The 22,017-nt window shown below is 57.9% G+C and overlaps 2 protein-coding genes across 8 annotated transcripts in view; both read right to left on the bottom strand.

Moving 5' to 3' along the window:
- Positions 1–2,887: 2,887 nt before the first annotated feature.
- Positions 2,888–5,891, bottom strand: NUDT16L1 (nudix hydrolase 16 like 1). Of its 3 annotated transcripts, XM_086622253.1 has the most exons (4): positions 5,649–5,876; positions 4,930–5,190; positions 3,571–3,936; positions 2,888–3,534 (listed from the first exon to the last, which is right to left on the bottom strand). In XM_086622253.1, exons 1-4 carry the CDS (start codon positions 5,874–5,876, stop codon positions 3,463–3,465), a joined length of 927 nt encoding a protein of 308 aa, XP_086478379.1. In that variant the 3' UTR covers positions 2,888–3,462. The 3 variants fall into 3 exon arrangements, with proteins under 3 accessions (XP_086478379.1, XP_086478382.1, XP_086478381.1); XM_086622256.1 differs by having other exon boundaries at positions 2,888–3,936; positions 5,649–5,891; XM_086622255.1 differs by lacking the exon at positions 4,930–5,190 and having other exon boundaries at positions 2,888–3,936.
- An 811-nt stretch (positions 5,892–6,702) lies between these two features.
- MGRN1 (mahogunin ring finger 1) overlaps positions 6,703–22,017 on the bottom strand; it is a 54,702-nt gene continuing 39,387 nt past the window's right edge. Inside the window, exons 9-18 of one of the 5 annotated variants that reach the window (XM_086621985.1) lie at positions 18,322–18,390; positions 16,004–16,163; positions 14,172–14,281; positions 13,165–13,230; positions 10,501–10,724; positions 9,438–9,561; positions 8,842–8,887; positions 8,080–8,190; positions 7,401–7,409; positions 6,703–6,815 (exon numbers count right to left, since the gene is read on the bottom strand). In XM_086621985.1, the coding sequence (XP_086478111.1) occupies positions 6,703–6,815; positions 7,401–7,409; positions 8,080–8,190; positions 8,842–8,887; positions 9,438–9,561; positions 10,501–10,724; positions 13,165–13,230; positions 14,172–14,281; positions 16,004–16,163; positions 18,322–18,390 (1,032 nt within the window). Of the gene's footprint in view, positions 6,816–7,400; positions 7,410–7,436; positions 7,478–8,079; positions 8,191–8,841; positions 8,888–9,437; positions 9,562–10,500; positions 10,725–13,164; positions 13,231–14,171; positions 14,282–16,003; positions 16,164–18,321; positions 18,391–22,017 lie in introns of those variants that run through there. The other 4 variants (XM_086621982.1, XM_086621986.1, XM_086621983.1 and 1 more) reach the window with 4 other exon arrangements.

Here is a 22,017-nt window from a genome sequence, read left to right as displayed (position 1 = left end):
ACCGGTGCCGGACTCTTGCAGGATCTTTAGGGATGAGATCTGTGCATGGATCACAGCAGCTTTTCCTTGCTGAAGAAAAGTTTCCCTCAGCTGCTCACCAGCTTCAGGCCGTGGTCCGGGCATCGCCACAGGGCTGTGCTGGTGGATGGTGTCCCTGTGCCTGTCCAGGAGACGCCTGGCCTGGCTGCGGGACTGCCATGGCTGTGCCAGCCTGTCCAGCCTGCACGGGGGGCCCTGCTGTGCCCCGTGCTGCAGCCTGGCCAGGTGCCGGCCGCAGGGCTGGACGAGTCTGCGGGAGTCTGCGCAGCTCTCGGAGGTGCAGGTGTCGCTGCGCCCTGCCGAGTTGCCCTTCCCTGGCCGAGGCTCTTCCCCTGCTCAGCACCATGTTCCTCTTTCCCCTCTCATTTTGAAACTGGGACTTGAGCAAAGCGTGTCTGAGCTGCAGCTGGTGCATGGCACTGCCAGCTCTGGCAGTGGGTGTGGGCAGGGCCTGGGCACGAGGCGGTGCAGGTCAGGCTTAGAGTTAGAAGAGAAAGCTAGCACGTTACGATCTCGTAGCCCAGATGACCGTACGAAGTCATGTCAGCATCCGTAAGCTCCTGAGGCAGGGGTTAATAACGGAAAGGGCAGAGGAGGTGAGCTGGCGTGTGGCACTGTGCTGGTTCCTGAGAAGGGTGGCTGGGACTAGCGTCCCCCTCTGCCCACCGCTGCCGCGGGGCGGGCACCGTGTGCTGCAGCTCAGCAAAAGGTGGCTCTGGCATGGAAAGCCCTGGTGAGCGCAGCTTCCCCGGCTGCCCGTGCAGCCCAGGCTGTGGGAAGCAGATTGCTCCAGCCCTGGGGGCTGGCACAGACTGTGTTTTGGAGCAGCAGAAGGCTGTTCTGCTGGGGGTGCTGGTCCCTCTTCTGGGCTCGGAGGTCTAGCTCAATGGCTGCGTGACACAAGGTGTCTCCATGGGGATGGTCAAGTTTGGAGCTGTTGGCAGTCCATCCTTGGAGACCTTCAAGGCCCAGGAAGCCAGGGCTGACCTCAGTGTATGGGCCTTGCTTCCAACCCATCCATCTCTGGTTCCCCTCCAGTTTAGAAGTGCAGGCAGCACTGTGCAGTCAGCTGGGCACTGCCCTGCGTGTGGCAGGCAGGCTGAGTGGGGCGCAAGGGATGTGGTGATGTGGCAGAGGATGTGCAACGGGGCCGGGGGCTGCAGGCTGAGGGTTTTATCTGGGCTGCGGGGTGGGAGAGGAGCTCTGCCACCCGCAGCTTGGGTGCTCCGAGAGCCTGGTGAGTTCACACCCACGGTCACCAAAGGTCCCGTCTGGGGGCTGTGTGCGCCTGCTGTCAGGGATGTGGTGGAGCCACCTGCAGAAGAGGGGGGCAGGTCTGCGCAGCCAAGGGCTTGGTGCAGTTCTGGGCACCACAGCCTGGGAGCACACAGGGCACCCTGTGAGTCCCCCTCCTGTGCCACGGAGCTGGCCGGGTCCTTTGGCTGGGCTCCGGCTGCCACCGCCTCACCATGGTGGCTTGGCTGGCCCCAGCCCGCCTCGCTGGCTCAGTGGGTGCCCTGGCCACGCTCCCCTGCCCGACCTCGCTGCTGAGACCACTGCCAGCCCACGGCTCTGCCCACAGGGTGCAAGGGTTGCCAAGGCACTGGTGGGGAGACTCTGGCTGTCCCCATTGTCCCCAGTGCTCTGTGCTCAGCCTGACTGGTCCCCCACTGTGAGCAGGTAGTGACAGGGGTGACCCCTCCTCGCCACAGCACCTACCCAGGAGAGCCCTGATGCACCTCCCAGCCTCATTTGTGTTACGACTGTTTGGTTTAGGTGGGGGGCCGTTGGGTTTTTTTTTTTGCTTAGCCACTTTTTACTTAAACACGTCTTTTGGTTTCTAAGAATTTCTTCAGCAACTCAAGCCCCTGGTTTTCCTCAGGACTTCCTTTCCCTGGACGAGAAGGAATCTCCTGACTGCCTGGGACTGATGTTCCCCACTTTCCATCCTCCTTGTTACACAACCCAACTCCACTGCCGCAGCACTTGGGCACAAGGAGAGCTGTGCCTGGCCAGTGTGTCCCCTGCCACCCCGTCCTCTGAGGCGTCGGCCACATCCCACCTCAGCCCGTTATTTATTGAAGAGCATTGTGCTGCCACCACCAGCCTCTCTCTAAACGTCTCCAGTTAAACCCAGTCTCTTTTTCCGAGTCGTTTGTCAGTCTGCGCAGGAGCCCGCTGCTCGCCTGCTGCTCGAGCACCTTCGTCTGACCTTGCACCCTGCCGCTCTGCGGGCTGACAGCAGGCCCTCTTCACCGGGGCTGGGGTGGCTCCGACCAGAAGCTGCTGCTGCTCCCGGCCAGGGATCAGCTCCAGAGAGGCTGGAGCAGGGGAAGTGCAGCTCTTCCAGCACAGGGCCTGCCCTGTTGCAGTGGGGCTGCTGGCTGGGTGGAGGATTGTACTAAGGCTCAGCTGAAACGTCACCGCATAGAGAGCGGAGCCAGCCGGCTGCACTGCAGACAGGACAAATTGTCCCCTGCCCAAGCCGTGCCCAGGAGGGGCTCTGGCACCCACAGTGGCACAGCCAGCTTCTCCTAGGCCCCTGCCTGAAGTCCTTGGGTGCAGGAGCCATTTTGGAGTAATCCAGCAGCAAAAGCTTAACAACAGCTGGCACCCTGAGCCAGCCCCCTCTGCCCCAGCTTCCCCCAGCCAAGAGGAAGCAGCAGCTCTGGGTGCTGCCCTTCCCCTCGAGCTTCTCACCCTGGCACAGGTCAGTAAGGAGCAGGGCAGGGGCAAAGCCCTGAGGCAGAGGGCACCTACAGGCCCCACACCCCCCAAAGGTCCGGGTTGCCACAGGCTCTGCACCAGCCCTTAAGAACGATCCTGACTGCCAAGTGTTCAGCAAAGCCATTTATTCCACTTTCCTGCTCCCACAGATCTCCAGGTAGAAACCCACACAAGCGCTCCCCCACGCCCCAGACGGAATTCACGGCACGCCACCCGCTCGTGCCAGCACCCCAAATGGGAGCCTGGCCGCACCGCCGCCAGCGGAGGGGAGCCCTTGCCCTGCCGCTGGCAGAGATGCTTGGCCAGCAGCCCCAGCCCTCAGCTGTGCCTGCTGCAAACACAGCCGCGTCCGCCTCAACACGGGGCGTTTAAAAAATAAAGACGTTTTGTTCCTTAAAAATGAACCGGGGACCTGGCGGCAGCAGCGTCCCTGAAACCAAAGCGTAACTCGGAGGCGTCGGCGCCTCACGTAAGCACATGAACTCTCTGCAGGGGGCTCTGCGGGTTGATCTGGGAAGCTCGCTAGAGTTTAATGGCCATAAAAATACATCGCTGTCCCCTGCGTCAGACAAACCCGGACCCTCCTGGCTGGGCAGTGGGATCGCGTGGGCAGCAGCCGCAGCCGGCGCCGGGTCGCAAAGTTAGAAGAAAGTCTCTAGTCTCACCCACTTTTAATCGAGCGCCAACGCGGCGGCGTCACTCCATCGGCTCGGCCACCGGCTGCTCCGCCACAGCATCTGCCCCCAGCCCCGCCGGCTGCTCCACCACCTCGGCTGCTGGCATGGCCGCCAGCTGCCCCGCCACGGCCTGGCTCTCCAGCCCAGCCACCGGCTGCTCCGCGGGCTCAGCCCCCGCCTGCACAGCTACCGCATTCTCTGCCCTAGCTGCCAATTCGTTGCCTGTTTTAGCAGCCACTGCCATCTCATTCACCGGCTTCGCGGCAGGTGGGTTTCCTGTTGCCCCTGCTGCCTGGTCAATGGCCGGCTTCTTCGGCTTCTGCGTGGCAGCCACCGCCTCGGCCAGCTTCTCCTCTGGCACCATGTTCAGGATCTTCAGGGCAAAGAGCAGCTGGAATTTGGCGGTTCCGACGAAGGAGTTGCCCAGGAAGTTGGGCAGCCCGCCCATGCGGTCCTTCTGGGTGTAGAGGGGCACACGGACCATGCCCATCACCTGTAACAGCACAGAGCACAGCTCAGCAGAGGCCACGGCAACACCAGCCCCCCCCACCCACCCCCGCAGCCCCCTCTGCCCCCACACCCTCGCCCCAGCACCCCGCCAGCCCACGGCCCAGGCCCACCCTGCCCCAGCTGCCAGATCCTGCCCATCCCTCCCGCACCGACCCCTGCCCTCGCCTGCCTGCCCTCGCCCAGCCCGGCTGAAGCCCCTGCACTGCCCCTCCCTGAGCCCCACCAGGCCCCTGCTCTCCCTGCCCAGCCCAGCCCAGCCCTGGCTCTGTTCCCCCTCCTGCCCCTTCAGAGGGATCCCGCTGCCCCAGGCTGCTACGGAGAGCCCCGCTTCACCCTCTGCACCCTGCCCTGCCTGGGGACACCACAGCTTACCCACACGTCCCCCTCAAACATGCCACAACCCAGGGCCAACTGCCTCCATTGGCGCAGTTGCTGAGACCCGCCAAGCGCCCCGGGGGGCACGCAGGGAGACCCTAGCTCTCGCCCTCTGCTCTGGGGCGTCAGCCGGACCCAGCTGACCCAGCTACCCGGGAAGACGGCTGCCTCCCGCACCGCCTCCGTGCAAACCGGGGAGAACTCGGGTTCGAGCCGCACGTCACCACACCGAGGGTCGCGAGTCCGGTCCAGGTTACTAAGCCCAGGGTGGGGGGAGATGCCCACCAGCCGCGAGACAGACCTCACCCGCGTCCTGAGGCCGAGCGGGTGAACAAAGGGCTCTTCCCTATGTGGGCAGTCGCCGGGAAAGGCCGGAGCTCGAGCTCACTACGCTCCGGAGCCCGAGGCACAGCCCCAGCCAGCAGCCAGGCCTCCTAACACCGGTGCTACACGGCGGTGCGCAGCACTCGCCGACAGCAGCTCTACGTGCGGTGCATTCCCCCGCTGGGCTGCCAGAGACGGCAGCCCAGCAGACCTAGGAGGGAAGCTTCGTCTTCCCTGTGGCTAACAGAGCTCTCGCGACCCTCCCTGGATGTCCCACCTCCATCCCGTGGTCTCGGGAATGCACCGCGCTGATCTCGATGGTATGCAGCTCCTCCAGGGTCAGCTGCCTGGCGTAGAAGTGTGCCACCACGCGATGTGGCCCCTCTGTCAGGTGCGAGCACAGATAGTCAGCTTCCGTCAGGCGCACACAGCCCAAACCCAAGCCCAGCACCCGATTCAGACCGTCCTCCAGGGACCAGTAACGGCGATCCACGAACCCCCCGGGAAAGCCCAGTAGTCCGTCAAATCGCATCTGCATCTGCAATAGAGGCGCATGGTGTTAATGGGGCACGGGGGCGGCGAGGGGAGGCGCGGGCGCCCAAGCCCGGCGCCACGGAGGCCTCCGCGGAGGCGGAGGAGCTCGGAGAGGCCTCCTGGCCGCTCCGGTGCGGCCCTACCAGCTCCGGCGCATCCAGGACCGTTCACCGACACCGAGCGCTCGCCAAGGCCCCGGGCCGGGGGAAGCCGAGGCGGAGCCGCCCCGGCCGCGCAGCCGGGAGTCCCGGGGGCTGCCCCCCCGGGCTCGGGCCCGCCGCCGCCGCCGAGCCTGATGCTACCGCCCTGCGCGGGAACTACCGGACAGCCAACGCCGCCGCGCCGCCCGCCCGGGCCCGCCCCGCCAGCCCTCAGCCCGCCTCCCCCGGAGCCCGCGCCCCGCCCCGGCCCCCGTCCCCGTCCCCTCGCACCGTCCCGGCCCCCGCCCGCCCGCCCCCTCACCAGCACGGCGTAGCGCAGCGGGATGCGGCCGAAGAGCATGCCCGGGTTGGGCGCGTACAGCATGGCGTGGCACGAGTGGCTCCAGCCCGGGCCCAGCCGCATCGCCTCGTACCGCGTCAGCGGCTTCAGCTCGGGCACGCCCGGCACCCCCAGCGTGGGCAGCGGCGGCAGAGCCCCCACGGCCGCCGGCAGCGCCCCCATGGCCGCCATCGTCCCCATGGCCGCCATCACCTCCTCGCCGCCCGCCCCAGGAGCCCGCTCCGCGCAGGCGCAATGGCGACGGCACCGAGGCGCCGCGGGGGGGGGGGGAAGGTGGGGCGGGCCCGGCCGCCTCAAGAGCCAATGGCGGCGCGCCGCGGGCGGCGCCACCAATAGGCGCGCGCGCTGCTGCTGGCGTCGCTCGCCATATTAGGTAACAGCCCGCGCCGCCAGTCACCAATCAGATGGCAGCGTGGCCGCCGAAGAGCACGCCGGGAAGGAGGCGGACTGGTGGGCGCCTCCACCGGGCGCGCCCCGACGGGAACCGGAGCGAAACGCGGAGTCGCGCGGCTGCTCCACGGGTTTATTTCTACAAACAGAGGGGGGGAGGGAAGGGGGGGCGCCCCGGGACCCGCCGCAGAAGCAGAACAAGGCACGCGGCGTGGAGCCGTTGCAGCGCCGGGGGAGCGGGGGGGCGCGGGGGTCAGCCCCGTCCCGCCCCGAACGGGGCGGGACGGGGCTGACCCCCGCCCCCCCCCCCCCTCCCCCGGCGCCCCGGGGCCGTGACAGCAAAGGGCTGTGCTCGGTGTGTACAAAATATACATCGTAGTGTCCTTCATCTGCTGATTTTAACCCCAAAACCCCCTTTCCCCCCCCCCCGCCAAAACACGCCCCCACCCACCGCCAAGAAACATGCACGTCTTTTTGTTTCTTAAAAAAAAAAAAAAAAAAAAAAGCGGCGAAACCGGGTCGGTGTAACGCGCCGTGTCCTCGGCGGCGGTGAGAAGGCGGAGAGAGGCTGTGCTGGGGGGGGTGCGGGGTCCGGCGGCAGCGGGGAGGGGGGGTCCGGTGCCGCTCACGAGATGTTCTGCTCGTCCTCCAGGTGAAGACGCGTCTGCTCGAAGAGAAGGGGCTGCGTGGGGCTGCCGGTGCCGCGGCCGGGGAGCGTCTTGGTGAAGTCGGATGAGCCTGAGGGAGGAGAAGGATGGGGGGGTTCAGCCCCAGCAGTGCCGGCCCTGGGGTCAGACTCAGAGCCCAGGCAGGGTGCTAGGCCCTGGAGGGCAGAGTGGGCCAAGGAGCCCATAAGTCCTGCCACCCCCTCCCTGTCCCGGATCGACCACAGGAGCCTGCGAGCTCCATCCTCTCTGCCCCTGTGAAGATGCGGTTTCCGCAAGAGCCAGGGGTGGGACATGGGAGATGAAGGGGACAATGCTGTCTGCCACCAGCCTGGGAGATGTGGGCATGGCCCTGGACGTTCATGCTGCCCACCCCAGGCAGCAGAGCCCTCACCCAAAAGCCTCACCCAAAAGCTGGTGGGGAGGGTCAAGGTGTCTGCTGCCCTGCCTGGGGTCCTGGTGCTGGAGGACAGTGGGGACGCCTGCAGGGTGCAGGGATACTGGTGCCAACAGTGGGAACAGAGCCAGGACAGAGCCCAGCAGTGCAGGCTGGTTGGTTTGCTGCCCCCTTCTTCCCTGCCCCCATGGCCAGGATCAGTCCCATCCCCGCTCTCGCCCAGCTGCCGGCCTTCCCAGGAGGGGACCTGCTGCCCCACACAACAGCGGTGTAAGAAGAAGGAGAAGACGTACCAGCTTACTCTTCTATACCAATAGAGCAGGAATCGGGACCCAGTGCTGCCCAAGACAGGGGGGAGGAAGGCAGACAGAGAGGGAAGGAGACATTAGAGAGGCACTCAGAACAGACTGCGACTCTACGAAAGAAAACAGGCTGCAACGACAACAGTCAGGGGTGAGGCCAGCAAAGCACGGCACCCTGTGGCCCCCCCTGCCGTGACACCGTCCCACGGCAGATGGGTGCCCGTTGCCCCCCGCGCCGGCTCAGTCTCCCAGAAGCCGGCCCAGCTGGTTCCCCTTCCTCGGCCGAAAGCTCGGTTGTCACATAAATGAGTGGCCACAGCCGGGAGAAGAGAAAGGAGGGGAAGGACAGAGACAAAAGGGTGAGGGAGGAGGAGAGAGAAGGGGGGAGGCGAGTTACCTCTGCATTAGCCCCCCTCGCCCTCAGCTCACTCTGCCCACTGGGAAGAAGTGGGAGCCCGTGCTCCAGGCAGGTTCGTCCCTGTCCCATGCCAAGGCTGCTGCGCACCACCCCGCCGGGGGAGGCTGCCCGCGGTCAGGCACACGGTCCACGCGACCCCCCATGGCCCCTCGGTGCCTCACAGCCGAGCCGCAAGCGTGGCAGGCGGGCAGCGTGCCTCCGACCCCAATGGCGCGGCCATTACCTGGCAAGAAGACGTCTACTGGGGCGTCACTCTCCGAGTGCGTCAGGCTCCTGTGCTCGCTGCAGCTGCCGTCCTGCAGGACGTCTTCGACGGAGGGCGGGCGGCTGCCTAGAACCGTCAGAGAGCGCAGCCCCTCAGGCCCCAGACCAGTTCTGCAGGGGCACGTGGCCTGGGGACGGGCTGAGATCTTCCACGTGAAGAAGTCCCCTGGGACCCCCAGCCCCGCAGAGGTCTCGGAAGATCCAGTCGGACCGGCCCAGGTCACAGTGCCGAAGGGCCACCTCTGTTCGCATACAGGCTCGTGCCCCAAAATGCACCCAGTGCTCCCCTCCCACCCCATCCTTATGCCCTCCGGGTGCTCACTGAGCACCAGACACCCATCCCAAAGAGATGAGGCACATCCTGCATGCCCAGTACCACAGCCATGGTCTCCCAGCACCACGCTGGTGCATGCAGCTGTCTGCCCCTCAGCCACACGAGGGGACAGCCCATGGCGTGGACAGCTCTACTTGTGTAGAGCTTACAGCAAGGAGAGATGCTTGGCATATAAACCAGACAGATTTGTCCATTTTGGTCCCCCACTTCCCAGGAGAGACCCTGGCACCTGCCTCTGGTGAAGCACAGCAGCTCAGAGATGGATTTCGGGGGCTGGATGTTTCTCAACTCCTATGTCCATTCCCCAGCTGCCCCCTTCCCACCACAGTGGAGCTGGACACCAAGACAAGGCCTGGCCACCCCCCAGGCTGAGGGCACACCTACCCTGCTGCAGGGATGGCGCCTCCTCGATCTCCTCCTCTGCCACGCTCTGTAAGGAGGAACAGTACAGGTTACTTCTGCGGGATGGAGGCCTCTGCTGCGCTTGTCTCCTGCTCTGGCTTTCTCCAGAGATCTGCATTCGGGGCCAGGACTTGTTTCAGGGAGGGAGAGCAAGGGGCCACCCACCAGCGCTGTGGCACCATGGGCGGGATGGTGGGGTTTTACAGGCAACGGCAGCGGGCGCTGGAAGCCCAGCAAGGCCCAGCTTCCACCCCTGGCCCAAACTCTGCTGGGCTCCTCCAGGAAACTGGGGGAAGGTCAGCTCTGGCATGGCTGCAGCCAAGTGGCTCTGCGGCTCACAGAGCCACACAGTGGCTCACCCTCCAGCTCCGAAAGACATTTTAGGGGCACAGGGAGCAAGGACATCCTTCCCTGTGGAGCCCTGTGGGCAAACGGAGGCAGCCAAGACTGTTGGCTCTGGGCTACTCGTGCTAACGAGCTCCTCTTTACCCTGTCACTAAGGAAGAGGCACCTCCCATGTCCCAGAAGAAGCTCCCCCTGAGGAGCTGTGACTCAGAGCAGCTCCCCAGCACACTTACTTCTGGAGAGCTGGTCTCTCCCAGGACCAGCTCACCCCCGCTCAGCACTGGCTGCGAGTCGGAGTCCTCGGAGAGCTTCTCTTCATCCTCCTCATGGATCGGGGACGAGGGAGACCGTAGTGTGCTGCAGCAAGAGAAACTCCACTTGCAAGGAGCCACAGTGCTGCCAGCACTGCAGGCCCTGGCAGATTTGGTGGCAGCAGCTCAAGCTGTCACCACCCTGGCCCTGTCCCTCCATCAGCAGCAGGCGACAACACGCACGAGCAGGAGCTCAAACGGGGCCCTCCTGTATCAGCGATACGGAGAACAGCAGCAGCGTTTCTGGGGCAGAGCCGAGTGGTGCAGAGCTCCGGCACAGCCACACAACCCGGACAAATCCTGCCTCCGGATGGAATGCAAGAGGCCCAGGTCCCGTGCTGCTCCTCACACCTTCAGGGGCTCCCTTCCCAGGGGGAAATTTGGAACGAAGCGCAGTGAGGAGCACCAGGATCAAACCCAGTCCGATCCCATCTGTACGGCCCCGCAAGGGACACATGAAGGGCACCTGCCGTGGGCTGCCCGCTCCATGACATCCACACCTACATCCGCCACCACAAGGCCAACAGAGGAGGCTTCAGACAACAACTAAAGGATCTCACTCGGCATTTTGTGCTCTGAAATTTAGGTCACTTCCCTCCTCATTCTTTTGTTCCTGGGGAACTCCGTAGAAGCTGAAATCCAACAGGGTTTGGATGTCAAATGTAAATGGAGGGACTAACTGCATCGGAGAGGAGATATTTCCATCCAAAGACTAGATGAAATCTCCTTGTTAAAAATCCTCTTTCTTTTGGTGACAAAGCCAGCTCTTACGAGACATAAGCAGGTCACCTGAGGCTGAACACAGTGGTTGCGTCCCAATTCTCTCACTGGCATGAGTACCTACTGGCCTCCTAAAATTCTGAGTTAGCAGTGCCACCAGTGATGGGACCAGCCAGAGCCAGAACCCCCTCCTGGCTCCTAGTGCACATAGCCACAAGCCCTCAGGGCTTGCAGGAGGAGCAGACCCATCCATTCCCATGCTGACCTATCCGGAGACTTGCTCCGCTTGCCCTTTTGGTGGCCGCTCTCCACAGCTCTGTCCATCCCAACAAGTGGTCGGCTCGCAGGTGGCATCCCATCCACCACGCCGGAGTAGTTGATTTCGTCATACAGAGGAGCTGACGGGATGGAGGGGGAAACTGAGCGAAGGCCATTCAGCGCTTCCAGCAAGGAAATGGGCTCATAGCCTGGAGGGATGTTGTCGGAGCTCTGTGGGCAAGAAGAGGGACACATTAAGCCCCCCTAGAAAGGTCAGATCCGGCTGCAACCCAGCCCTGCACCTCCCACACTGTGCTCCCCGGCAGCCCATCCCCACGACCATGTCTCCAGAGAGCCTCAGTGTCCTTCTCCTGCAACAGCCACACATTCCCCTTTGGGCTGTAATGCTAACGATGCTCCAGGCAAGTTTCCAGAGCAATGCTTGAGAGACTGGGCATCTCAGCAAGCCAGAACATGGCTGGGCACCCCTCGCCGTACTTTCAAGAGCCAGACAAGGAGGGTGAGAAAGCTGCTCTAAAACACGTTTGTGTTTTCTCTCCTAAAATTCCACCTATGGTTCAGAGACCTTTCCAGCTCAATAAGCATCCCTCTTCTGCTTCCAGCCCTGGTACATACAGCTGTTTCACAGTACTACCACAGTCACCAGGAGAGAGCTGAAGGAGGGGAGTTTGCGTGCACCAGCTGAGAGCTGGTCCTCAGAGCCTACAGTACTTCCACTTCTCCCACGGACTCAGCCCCCTCAGCTGCTGACGCTTGCTCTCCGCACAGTGGCCTCTGCTAAAAGGTAGGAAAGGGATCACAGAACCACTGACCCCGCCGAGAGGGGAGCAAAACTGCACCAATTCCCATTCTCTCCATAACTCACTAAGCTGCCAGTCAAAGGGACTCTTGCAAAACCTTTAAACCAACACAAGTTTAACTCCCAAATTCCTCCTGGTCATCAAGGTCCTGTGGACTTGGAGATAAACAGGGTTTATGCTGCAACCCAGGAGGTCACAGGCAGCTCAAACTGCAAACCAAGACACAAGACTGCAGCAGTCCAGGCTTACGCTAAATGAAGCTGTTTCAGCCCTGCACCCTCAGGGAGGTGGTTCTACGTTGTACCTAAAATGGTGTACTGCTTCTGAGCCTGGCCAGGAACTTCTCTGTGCCTGATCTCCAGCCGCACAGCTGCAGATGAGCCTGCCCAGCAACCTGTTCCAACCCAGCCATTAACTTGGGGTGAGTTCATCAACTTGGATTGACTCACTTGTAGTCACAGGAGCTAGATCTGATGGGGAGGAAAGAAGGAGGGGCAGCTGCGGTCAAGCATCAACCCCCATCCCCCAAGCACCGGTCTTGTGATGGTTAGGAGCTTCCACTGAAGACCACAGCTGGTGACTGCAAGATAACAGTGTCAGCTGAACAAGGAATCTGTTCACAGTTGCTGCCACCTGCAGGCAGTGGGGCCAAAAGCCACCTCCACAAAAACATTTCATTTCCAGACAGCAGCTGGGAGGTGCTATTTCGTGGACAGAAAAGTCAGGGAGACAAAGCCCCCTGGTTCGCGCTCCGGACATTTTCTTCTGGCTCTGAAGACCAAGGCCTGAGGGTTCAAAGGCTGCTCGCTGTGGTGAAAGCTCAGGTTCTGTGGCACAGGTCAGAGGCTGGAGGAGGATTTCTCAGCTACAACACCCTTGCTGCAAGTTACTGAGCTTTCAAACACCCCGAAGAGACAACGCTGTCTCCTACGACGCTGACCACTACACCACCCCTAGAGCCCACTGCTCCAGCAGGAGCACTGCCAGTGTCTGCAGGCGGCTTGCGGAGAGCCAGGGTCATACCAAGCCTGCGACAGCCTCGTTACTTGAACCAAGCCTCAGGTTTTCTCCAGACCTGACAAGCACAGCAAGCCACGTTCCTCTGAGCATCCAGGCTGGCCTGAGCAAGGGAAAACTGCAGGTTCCTCGACACCGATGACAGCTGTAGCTGCGTTTGATGGGAGTACATGAAGGCAGCACAAACAGCCTTCCTGGCCTGGGGCCTCCCTTACCTTTTCCCTTCTCAGCACCTGGTCCCCCAGAATAGCCATTCACGCTGTCCCCAGCATGGCATTCCAGTTACACACACTTTCACACCAAGAAAGTTCCCAACAAAACAAGCTCCATCCTTCCCGTTTCTGTGAAAGCAAAACAGCCCATTGCAGCCAGTATTCCTGAACACAAGACCTGGTCCAACTGTGCCTATTTGTCTACCTCTACAACCCAGCATCGGGGTGGAAACCACAACAAGCTGTGCCCACACCAAGCTGACAAGGGGACGAGACAAGCACAAGGAAGCTTTTCGGTGAGCCAAGGGGACAGCAGCTTGCCCACAGCCCTACAAAGCTATGAAAAGACCTCGGCCAGGTCAGTGTCAGATCCTTGTGGCAAGCTGCTGCCATTTCGCTTATTCCTCCGCACGCAAACCAGGGAGGTCAGTGACGGTTCGTGCAGGGTGTGAGCATCTCGCCACTAACACGGAGGCAGGACGTGGAGTGTCGCAGCCCGTGCAGGGGCACAAGTCAAACCCAGCGTGTGAGCAAGCCCGCGCGCGTGCAACGCTTCCACGTGCTAGTGACACCGCTGCCGAAGAACTGCCGTAGGAGCCAAATACAACCAAGTCCACTTACTGTTTCCCTTCTAGGTTTTCTGCTGAGCAGGGAGACAGTGCTCACTTTAAGGGGTTTAAAGGGACACTGTCAAGAGAAAACCACGTTTTAAAGAAGTTGTTTCTTGAGGTTGGTGACACGAAGAGACACACAGCATCTCCTCAGCTCGCTCCAGGTGACAGCACCTGCTTCCTCTGCACGCCACACTCTGCTTCACAACAACCCTTGAGGTTTCTCCCCTGTCCTATTTCTTAGCCCCAGTTGAAGGCAGTAGGGCCACAGTTCTGCAGACAACAGATGGATAAAACCAGGCTTTTTCTGCGACAAGCTCTTTCTGTTCCCGTGAAAGCCTGCAAGATGATCCAGATGCAGATTCTCCCTCTCCTCACTCTGATCTCACGTGTCTCGCCAGAGCCAGCAGGGCAACAGCACTGCCAAGGTAATGAGCTGCTGCTCACACCGCATCAGGGACGTGCGACCCAGCCCCGAGGCCACCAGCACCCCACTTTCCATCCCACACTCCCTCAGCTGCCTGCCGAGACCCCGATCACTCAGGGAGACTGGCACAGAGAGGCCTTTCTGCTACCACGCTGGTAACCCTGATGCCAAGGGCATTTCATCAGTGCGTGCTGCCACACAGATGTACATGCAAGTCAACCTGTAACCACCTCCCATTTTCCCAGCTCCCACCCTGTTATGCCCAGAGTCTGGCACTTCTCTGCTGGGACAGGCCCCGAGAAACCTTCTCAGACTGAGGTTTCTGTGGATTTGTTTCCTCCAAAAGACAGGAGGACAGCTGGCTAAAACCAGCCGTATTACTAATCTATGAGAGGAGATATCCTGGCTGTCTAGCAGGTTTGAGAAGAGAGGCTGCACTCCTCAGGAAGGCCTCGCTCCAAGGCCTGAGTGCACCTCCTGAGGTCCCCGGGACACCAGCCATCAGGCTGAGAAACTTGTGCATGCACAGGCTGCCCGCCCAGGCTGAGACCAGAGCCCAGGCTTTGTACACGGCGCTGTGAGGTACTTACAGAGTGCTCGTCATGGTCAACGCTCTGTGCCAAGACAGGGCTGAACGACACCGGCGACAGAGCCCCCGGCTTCTTCCTCACGGCCCGGATCTGCAGCAAGGCGCGGAAGGCTAGGAGAGAACAGCAGGCAGGTGACCACGCAGCCAAACAAGACCAGACCATGAGAGCTCCTCGGCTCGCTTGGCTTTGGTCTGGCTTCTAGTCGATTGACCCAGACAGGGAAGAGATCTGCTGGCCGAAAAAGCCTGGGTACATGCAGACCCTGCAGAGAACGGGCACTGCCTGCCCCGGTACAGCGATGTACAGAGGTGCTGCAGGCCTGATACTGTATGGCAGAAGAAGAAAAGCAGGAGATTGGCCTCGGGCAGCACACTGCAAGCTACAGAGTGGCTGGGGAGCTCATGTAAAACCACTTTGGGCTCATTCAGACCCCACAAGTCTCAGCCCTGGGCTCCAGCTGGCACTGGAAATGTCGCGCCAGCCATGGGCTGCTCACTCACCGGCCAGCGCGACGGTGGCGAGAGGCTCTGCAATAGCTGCAAACCCAGCCAGAGGGTTAGTGGCTGAACTCCTGTCTCCAGCACAGCAATCCCTTGGTCCTCCCACCACAACAGCTTTGATCCTCACTCCCTGCCCACAGTCTCATTTTCTATCTGTAGATCTTTAATATTGTTAGTTCCTCTGTGCCAAGGGCGCATATGAACGAGCCAGACGTCTGTTCTGATGCAGCTGTAAGAACTTGCTTGTACATAAGGAAAAGCCCAGGCGTTTTTTGTTGCGCCCAGCTGCTTGCAAGAATGCCTAGAGCCAGAGGTCAGAGGTGCAAATCTGTCCTCGCTGCCTCTGCGCTCCCCAGAAGCAGATTCTCAGGAAGTCTGACATAGGGATACTTTCCAAACAAATACAACCTACTCTGCTGCAGCATGCAGATGAGATAATGCTGTTCCTGTGTTTTAAGTTGTGCTACTTATAGCCAACGCTGTCTGGCACTTCCTCTGATAAGATCTTGCTTTTGGTTACTGCATCTTTGCCAAGTTTGAACTGTTGAGACTTAATTTCTCAGGCCAAACATCTGTCTTAGGCTCTTTTTTCTTTTCCTGAGAAGTATCAATTAGAAACAATCAAATACCTCAGAGACAAAGCACGATCTGTCTATTCCAGTAAAAACACAAGCATTTTCTCAAGAGACTCCTATGCCTCTGTGCTTTTTACAAAAGACATGGAATTTAGCAAGCGCTGCCTGAGGGTCAGAATGGGTATTTCATTTTTTCCATCTTTTGAGAGCTGAGCAATGCAAGGGTTAAGCAGATCCTCCTAACTCTCCTAGCAAAGCAAAGGACTCTGAACTGACTTTTATCTCTGCCTTCCCAGTGAAGTCAAAGTAAGGTTGTCAGAGGGGAAAAAAAAAAACCAATCATGCAAAGTACTTGGACAACCCTCTGGTGAGGCTGGCTGCTGTCTTGGCCAGCTACTCTCAGGATAAAGCTTCTACGTGCCCTCCTTTGGGGCATTTTCCCATCATCTTCACCAAAACACAAGAACATGGCACGGCTCAGAGCACCTGCACCTTCGGATCCATCCCAGGGAGAGGGTAAGTGGCCAGAGAGGCACTGGATAAAGGGCCATTTGCCCAGGTACCCTCCTCCTTCCGTGTTCGAAGACAGTTATTTTAGGTGCCAGGAATCTTCAGATGCCAGTGAGAGCAACAGCATGTTTGACGCTGAACCCTGGGGTGGGCTATATAAAATATATGCTCCCTCTCACAGCCTGTACTGACTGAACAGGAGCTGAGGAGGGAGAAAGATGCCCTTGTTCCCTGGGCACACACTCACGCAGCCTGCAGATGGGGCAGTTGTTGGCCTGGTAGCGCAGGGTGTCAGCACAGGAATTGCACAGACAGAGGTGTCTGCAGGGCAGAATGAGGGTGTCGCGGAGGTCCGACAGGCAAACCACGCACTCGTTGCTGTTGTCGCTGTTCTCGTCGTCTGAAGGCTGCAACAAGAGGCAAGACGTTGGCATGTGAATGGAAAGGACCACGTCCAACTGCCAAAGGACTCTGGAGCCTGTGTGCAGAGGGGAGTCCCTTCGGGGCAGGGATCTCCTTGGCTAAAGGGAACCAAGAACAAGCTCCTGCCTGCCAGCCTGGTGGCTCCCGGGGTGAGCAGGGAAGCAGGCTCTTTGGCAGCCCAGCCTTTCTGCCCCATGTCCACAGAGAGAGAGCAGCCCCAAAAGGAGCTGCTTGCTGACTGTGGCAGGCAGCAGGTCAGGCTGCCCTTGGGCTGCACAGAGGGAGGCACTCCAGCCATGTCTAGCCCAGTTTCCACAGCTATGAACAAGTGATGAAGTGAATGGTTCTCCTGTCACATCATCTTCACCAGCCTCCTGTGCTGGCACAAGCTCTGATGCAGCTGCAGGAGAACCAGCCTGGGATGCTCACCTGCTCACAGCTACCCTGGTAAAAAAGTCAGTGTGAACCCATTCAACATGAAAATGCATCCCACTAGTCCTTCTGTCACTCAGGGCCCCACAGATTGGATTAGAGCCACCAAGCCAGCTGTTGCTGGGAGGAGAAACCCACTCTCCAACATCAAGAGCTCTCTTCACTGACACCCGACAACCCCACAGTCTCCCCACCAATGCCACAGAAGTTATTCCAGAGCCCACCAAACTGATGACCCAGCATGGGCCACCCTCTGCCTTCACCTGTTCCCACTTCACAAGGCCCCTTTGGTCACCAGGGCTAACACATGCCAGACCATGGACAATCTTGGTGTAAACTGCCATATACAGCACCCGCTGCTGCCACATTCACACCCAGCCTGCTGACTATGCCAGGGCAAGGCTGCAAGCCTGTCTGCCCCATCACACACACACTCCTCATCTATTCTGGGAGGCAGGGGGGCCAGGCTTTTTGCTTTCCTGTTCATATGGGTTGCTAAGTATACTGGGAAGAACACAAATGGCCCCAGGCCACAAATGTGTGATTGCTGGATCAACAGAATCATCACAAGACCCTGGAGAAGAAGCCTTCAATCCTCTTAAAGAGATCTTGTGCAAGAAAAATCTTTGAAAAGACTTCTCCCTCCTGCTTCTTCAGGTGCTACCTGTTGGCACAGGCAGATACAGATCACAAGATGCTTTGGGCAAGACATTGCATTGCTTGGAGAGGAAATCCTGCTTGTCTTGCTCTTAGGCTACTCCTCTGTTTGCAAATCACACACTCCACACACCAGAGCGGTCCGATCCTGAGGCCAGCACTTGGTACACTGCAGCCCAGGTGGCAGCAAAGGGCAGCTCTACAAGAGGCTAAAGCAAGCATAAAGCAATCATGTTATCTGCGCGGGGCTGCGCAGCAAGCTGGGATTCAGCAGAAGCTCCTGCCTAGAGATGGGCAATGTTTCTGGTTAAGGCATTTGCAAACACATCCCTTGGTGATGCTGTGCTCCCTCTTGCTGCGAGATGCAGGCTGCTCTCTGGACACTGGCAAGCCCTAGAGAGCTCAGTTCCCCACAATGCTATGGGAACTGCCTTGGGAAATGCATGCAGTCCTCCCATTAAAAAACCAAACATCCCCCCCAACAAACAGGAGACGATGAAAGAGCCACAGAAGCAAAGAACAGGCACATCGGGCAGGACTGCCTTGACTGCAGAGAGGCAGTGAGATGGCATGGGCACCAGAAGGAAGATTTCAGAGGAGCCTGGGAGGCAATGCTCATTTACAATCAATGAGAAAAACAACAAAATACTCTTGGCTGTGCAAACTGGGAAGCACCTAGACTGGCCAGCAGCCTCAGGATACCAAGAACAGCAGCTGACACCAGTCCACTGTCTCTACAAGCCCTAAAGATCAATGCTCTGCCCCATGGGGCACTAATATCCTTCTCTACCAGCAATTCCAGCCCCAGAGAGTATCCTCAAGAGCCTCATGCTATTTAAAATTATCTCAGCACAACTCCACTGATTGTTTGGGTCTTATAACAGTGAGGACCTGCCATCCCTAGGCTTCCTCAGTGCCTGCACACAGACTTGATAGTCATTCTGGGAAGCATCCCCACATTGCCCTGCCCAGCCCCATCATTAAGCTCAAAAGCAGAAGGTGCAGGCTGGAAACCTGCAGCTCAGGGAGCAGGAGCCTCCTGAACACATTTACCTTGGTCTCTTGGTTGTTTTTGTTCTCGATGCCGTAGATCTCCTGAAGCAGATAGCTCACTCGGTCAACCTAGGGAAGAAGACAACAGTTGGAGTGTCAGCTGCTCTGTCATTGCTGCTTCATGATCACCTCCCCTCCCTCCCTGTGTTGAAACGTCCATGTTATGCTCAGCAGCGGGCTCCCCTAGAGTCAAACAAAAAAAATAACAGAAACAAATATTGCAAAGGATAGCTGGGAGAACGAGTCTCTCCTTGCTCAAAGAGTGGTGTCCATCACATCTGGTTTGAGCAAGGAGCCCAAGCGACCACTTTTGTCACTATCAAAATCATCTAAAAATCAAGTACACTCTCTTGTCACAGAGATCAAGAGGGAACATGCTCCCAGCGCTTAAATAAGCCAGAGGCAATCAGCCTTCCACAGTCCTTTCCCTCTGTGAAGTACTGCTTAACTTTAACCAAGATGAACTTCCACCCATCTTTGTAACCTGAGGAAAGGTGCTGTGCCAACAGCTCGTTACTGGCACATCAATGGCTGCACATCACTTCCCTGTTCATCACCCAGGAGCATAAGGTCGAGCTGCTGAAGGCAGACAAACTGTCTCCCTTAGCACTCGAGGGACAGCATTAGCGCAGTGTCATTTATTACCACCTCCAGGCCCTCGGTGGCATTTCCAAATTGGGGTGTGTGCTGGCACAAAGTGCTCTAGGCACAGTGGAAGTCACTCACAGCCCCAAACCTGGGACGTGCTCCTCGGAGCCATGTCTTTATGCAAACACTGGCAGCCGCCTGCAAACTCCCCTGAGAAGCTGAATTAAAGCATCGAGACAAGAAAGGCTGAGGATTCAGGTTCCACCAATGCAAGCCCCCTCTGCACTACAGGTGTTCTCCCCTGTTCCCCAGCTTAGCCAGCAAGTACAGGCGTGAGGAGCAGCCTCTACAAGGATGCACAAAGATACTGGTCCCCCAAGATTTGGTGCTACACAGCAGCTTCCCCAGAGCAGGGCATGCTCCTCCGCACAAAAGCCCGCAACAGGTAAAACGGTGAAGGGGTTGCAAGGCATCAAACTGGCACGTGGCGCAAACAGGGGAAGGAAACGCTTTCCTGCCATCTTCAGTAACTGCCCAGTTGACACTATGCAGTCAAGCCAAGCCACTGGGAACCCAGTGCTTCAGCAGCTCATCAGTCCCAGGGCTTCTGGCGTTTCCAAGTGTAATTGGCCTCTCTCCTCTCCTTCTGTCAAGCCAGGTGCTCAGAAGAGCAACAGCTTTGTCATGGGATTTCAGTGCTGCAGAAGACGTCACATGCCAAGACGGGGGCAGGAGCTAGTTACATCCAGCCTGTTTGCCAGTTTAGAAATGCTCTGAGCTGGGACGCAGCAGCTTCAACAAACTAATTCCAGAGTTTCCCCATTTATCTCAGCGTGCAGCTTACAGACAATCTGTTCCAGGCCTGCATTTCACGGCAATGAGGTCAGCTGTTGGACTGCTGTGCAAAATCCTCTGCAGCGGGTCACAACTCACCCAGGAAGTTTGGGAACAATTATGTGGGAGATGTCCTTTTGTAACTTGACATTTCAAAGAGAGCCTTGTTACAGCATCCTGACTCCTCAGAGGATCATGACGAGCGACAGTGAATGCAGAAGTGGTCAGCTCAAACCAAAGAAGAGGTCAGGAAGGAAGAGACCAAAGCCTCTGCAGGAGTCTGCATTCGTTTTAACAGCTTGCCTCTAAAAATCCTGAGAAGCTCATGTTCCAGTAGGAAAAGGGTCAGCAGTGCAACATGGCTCTTACTAGAAAGATCTCTAGGTTTTAAAAGAGTAGGAGTAAACAAGGAGGAGCAGGTGATTGTAGACAATGCAGTCCTTCACCTTCACGCTTCTCCAACCCATCCCGCACCACATCATCCTTCTAAAGGCTTCTGTTGCTATATACAGCCTCAGCTGATGCACACAGGAGCCACCAGCCAAGTCCAGGTCATGTTTTTCTGCTGATCCATCTGTTTGCATTCATCCATGCTGAATTTCTTAAAACAGGTTGGTATATGCATTATAACTGATCTCAGCTGTGAGAACAAAGCAGTTCAGCTCATTAACTGCTGCTTCCTGCTCCCAAAGAGCTTTAGAGATCAATGCACGCACAAGGTACCCAGGAATCCTGACAATGGCAAGGAGGGGAAGGCAAAAGCCATGGGGAAAAATGTACAATGTTATACTGCAGACATATAGTCTATACCTCTGCTCTATGCTCTTATGGGTGCAGATGCTATCTCAGTTTCAGTGGTACTGCGTGTTCTTCTAGCAAGAGCTTCCTTCTATTTTAAAAGCCATGAAAGAGAACATATAAGCATTACATTTTACAAACTGCCAATAAAAAAAAGTACCCACAACCAAAGACTGAGTGGGAAGGTTACACGCTCTGCCAGTAAAGACAGACAAGCACACACTGTTTTACTGCAGGAGTCAGCTAACCATACTGTGGTAGGATGGGAACTTCTCTAGAGAGCACTGCCAGCAAGACAGCCCTCCATTTGGGGAGTCCGGAGTGCTAAATGTAGGATGGCACACACTGCGTTAGTGTGCAGAGTCACCCAACACTGACTCAGAGAGCTCACAGCCATATAACTGCTGGTTTTTTTTGTGTTTTGTTTTTTTTTTAAAAAAAAAACATCCCCCCAAAACCCCACAAGCAAGATAAATGAGTGGCTTTTCATCAGCTCATGAATGCTCTTCTCTGATCAGAACATGTGAGAAAGAGGCACCGCTGGCACCACACTGCTCTGCTCTCTCCGCGCTCAGGCAGCCTCTCCCAGCACAGCGCACAAGCTCTCCCTTCAGAGGCATGGCTCTTCTGCACGTTCCCACTACAAACCTGCCTTTGCACGCTCTGTAGACTCCTTTCCGGAACAGTTTCTGGCTGCCTCTATTAAAAATACTTGTGGGACCCAGATGGACCAACTAGCCAGGAGATCATGCTGCAACACAGCCAAGTTCAGCACCAAGGGAGGGGAGCGAGGTCAGGCTGGGACACACAGGGCTCAGAAGAGACGTCAGGCAAGTAACTCAACCACTAGCACCGGGATAAAGCTCTGGCAGCAAGGACTAATATTGCTGCCACTGGGCATGAGCAAGGCTGAAGGACAGGCCATGAGTCTGCACAGCACTGGTGAGGCAGATATATGAAAACTGCATTGGATAATTCACTATGATTAACTGGTTTGGATTTTTCTGACTTGGGGACTGGAAGGAACATCTTAGAGCAAAAAGCGTCTAATCAAGGCACTCAGTGACCTTCTCAGTAGTGAAAGCTTTTTAATTCAGATCAGAAAACCCTAGCCATCAATCACAAGCAGCTGAAGTCAAACATGTTTAAAGCAGAAACAGAGCACACATCTAAAGGTGACGGGATTGACCACCAAAATCTCATCTCTTTCTCCAAGACATTCATGCTGATCCTACCAGGATCACTACCAGATTTTCTTTTAGAAGCTGAAATTCTTGGCAATCAGCAGTTTGCAGTTGCTTATGTATTTCTCTCTATGCAAGACTGGATGAATTTCCATGCACCTATCCAGACATGGAAGCATCAGTGCTGTGGTATGTCTAAGGGCTCTGCCAGTTCTGTATTCGAGCGCCAAATGCCAGCAAGGCAGGAACGTATAGGGATGACTATGCACGGTGCCTGCGTTCCAGAGGAGCA

Source organism: Tauraco erythrolophus, chromosome 17 (assembly GCF_009769465.1).
Source record: "Tauraco erythrolophus isolate bTauEry1 chromosome 17, bTauEry1.pri, whole genome shotgun sequence".
Classification (NCBI taxonomy): Eukaryota; Metazoa; Chordata; class Aves; order Musophagiformes; family Musophagidae; genus Tauraco; species Tauraco erythrolophus.
Note: the sequence above shows the minus strand (reverse complement) of the source record. Positions and strands in the feature narration are given on the sequence as shown.

Bases quoted from the DNA above. Each gene is read 5' to 3' on its own strand.
- NUDT16L1 (XM_086622256.1), bottom strand. From the start codon at position 5,876: ATGGCGGCCATGGGGACGATGGCGGCCATGGGGGCGCTGCCGGCGGCC. The intron at 5,191-5,648 runs GTGAGGGGGCGG...CCTCTATTGCAG, and splicing joins CGCTGCGCTACGCCGTGCTG to ATGCAGATGCGATTTGACGG. The intron at 3,937-4,929 runs GTGGGACATCCA...GTGCTGTTACAG, and splicing joins CCCGAGACCACGGGATGGAG to GTGATGGGCATGGTCCGTGT.